We start from the raw sequence: 2,108 nt of genomic DNA on the forward strand, positions 1-2,108 counted from the left end.
ACACACACACACACACACACACACACACACACACACACAAACACACAAACACACAGACACACACTGTGTTACAAATAAGTCTAAAGTTTATTAATGAGACGTTTTATTGGAAATGTTTAAGGCAACACAAGGTTTATTAGAACAAAGAAGCGTTAGCTTGGAGCTAACACAAACTGTCCTCAGGTGAACAGGTCCGTGTTCTGAAAGAAACCGGGCTTTCTGAAGAACCAACACCAGAACAAACACAACGTTTTCTAATAAAACCTTTGATTTCATCCAGATTCAAGTTTTTCTGGTTGTTTTTATAAACTTTGGTTTATAAGTTGAACAAACTGAGTTCCTTCTTCAAACTGAACTAAAGTGTAAGAAAACATCAAACTAAACTTTAGTCCACATGTGTCGTTAAACTTCAGTTTATTAAAATGTCTCCTGGGTAAAATATAAATATGTTTTACTAAAATGTTTTCTGGTTGAAATTTGTGTTGAATTAAAACTTTTTAAATAATTTCAGATGTTTGTTCACATTTACACAAAATAAAACTGAAATGTAAAAAATCAAACTGAGTCGGGTCGGCTCTGAAGATCCAGAATGAAAAAATTAAAACTGAGGACTTGGTTCTGGGACCTGGACCTGGACCTGGACCTGGACCAGTCAGGTTCTGTTCAAACCTTCGTGGCTGTAGAACTGAAGCAACCAATCAGACGGCAGTCCATCAGAAGTCCCATGTTTGTCCAGTTGTTTCAAGAGACCAGAAGGTTTGTTTGTTTGTGTGTGTGTGTGTGTGTGTTTGTGTGTTTGTGTGTGTGTGTGTGTGTGTGTTCCTGTCAGTCATCGGTGATGGCCTGACGGCCGTTCACTATAATCTCCAGAACCGGCGTTAGGTCCATCAGGTTCTTCAACATGTCCATGATGTCTGTGTGTTCTCTGGCTCCTTCGATGAACTCCTCCAGGGTCAGCTCACCTGAGGGGTCAGAGGTCAACAGGTGTTACAGGTCAGACCATCAGAACCGATGGAACTAAACAGATGATCTTTACCTTCACCGTTCACGTCTATCCTCTCAAAGATGAGCATCACGATCTCCTCAGGGTCGATGTCTCTGTTCCGTGTGATGTCCTGGATGGCCTGCAGGGGGCGACAGAGACCACCAGCTCAGGAACAGGGTCCAGCAGGTGGACCCGGTCCACTCAACAGATTAACTCTGCTCTAATTCAGGACATAATCTCGTCTTGTTAGCGGCCCGCTTCGGAAACTTTTACATTCTGAGCTGAAAGCAGGTGTATTTGGTAACCATGGCAACAGAGAGGCGTGTCACGTAAACATTGTACACCTGTAAGCAGGTGTGCAATGATCTGAGGCTGAACTCAGCGCAGGTATAAAGATGTCAAACAAACACATCAGAAACATCTGATTTAACATGCTGAGAGAAAAAGAGTTTATTAAAATACTGATCAACACTTTACAGGTCAGAGGTAACTGTACAGGTCAGAGGTCACTGTACAGGTCACAGTTCACTGTACAGGTCAGAGTTCACTGTACAGGTCAGAGTTNACTGTACAGGTCAGACGTCACTGTACAGGTCAGAGGTCAGTGTACAGGTCAGAGTTCACTGTAGAGGTCAGTGTTCACTTTACAGGTCAGAGTTCACTGTACAGGTCAGAGTTTATTGTACAGGTCTGTGTTCACTGTACAGGTCAGAGGTCACTGTACAGGTCAGAGGTCACTGTACAGGTCAGAGTTCACTGTAGAGGTCAGTGTTCACTGCACAGGTCAGAGGTCACTGTACAGGTCAGAGGTCACTGTACAGGTCAGAGTTCACTGTAGAGGTCAGTGTTCACTGCACAGGTCAGAGGTCACTGTACAGGTCAGAGGTCACTGTACAGGTCAGTGTTCACTGTACAGGTCAGAGGTCACTGTACAGGTCAGAGGTCACTGTACAGGTCAGTGTTCACTGTACAGGTCAGAGGTCACTGTACAGGTCAGAGGTCACTGTACAGGTCAGAGGTCACTGTACAGGTCAGAGTTCACTGTACAGGTCAGAGGTCACTGTACAGGTCAGAGGTCACTGTACAGGTCAGAGTTCACTGTACAGGTCAGAGGTCACTGTAC

At 44.4% G+C, this 2,108-nt stretch overlaps 1 protein-coding gene across 1 annotated transcript in view; it reads right to left on the reverse strand.

Annotated features, from left to right (window-relative positions):
* Positions 1-481: 481 nt before the first annotated feature.
* guca1d (guanylate cyclase activator 1d) overlaps positions 482-2,108 on the reverse strand; it is a 7,985-nt gene continuing 6,358 nt past the window's right edge. The window contains exons 3-4 of the mRNA XM_014028113.1: positions 1,037-1,124; positions 482-962 (exon numbers count right to left, since the gene is read on the reverse strand). Coding sequence (XP_013883567.1) covers positions 826-962; positions 1,037-1,124 — 225 coding nt within the window. The 3' untranslated portion in view covers positions 482-825. The remainder of the gene's footprint in view (positions 963-1,036; positions 1,125-2,108) is intronic.

The sequence above is a fragment of the Austrofundulus limnaeus genome, unplaced genomic scaffold (genome assembly GCF_001266775.1).
Source record: "Austrofundulus limnaeus strain Quisiro unplaced genomic scaffold, Austrofundulus_limnaeus-1.0 Scaffold718, whole genome shotgun sequence".
Classification (NCBI taxonomy): Eukaryota; Metazoa; Chordata; class Actinopteri; order Cyprinodontiformes; family Rivulidae; genus Austrofundulus; species Austrofundulus limnaeus.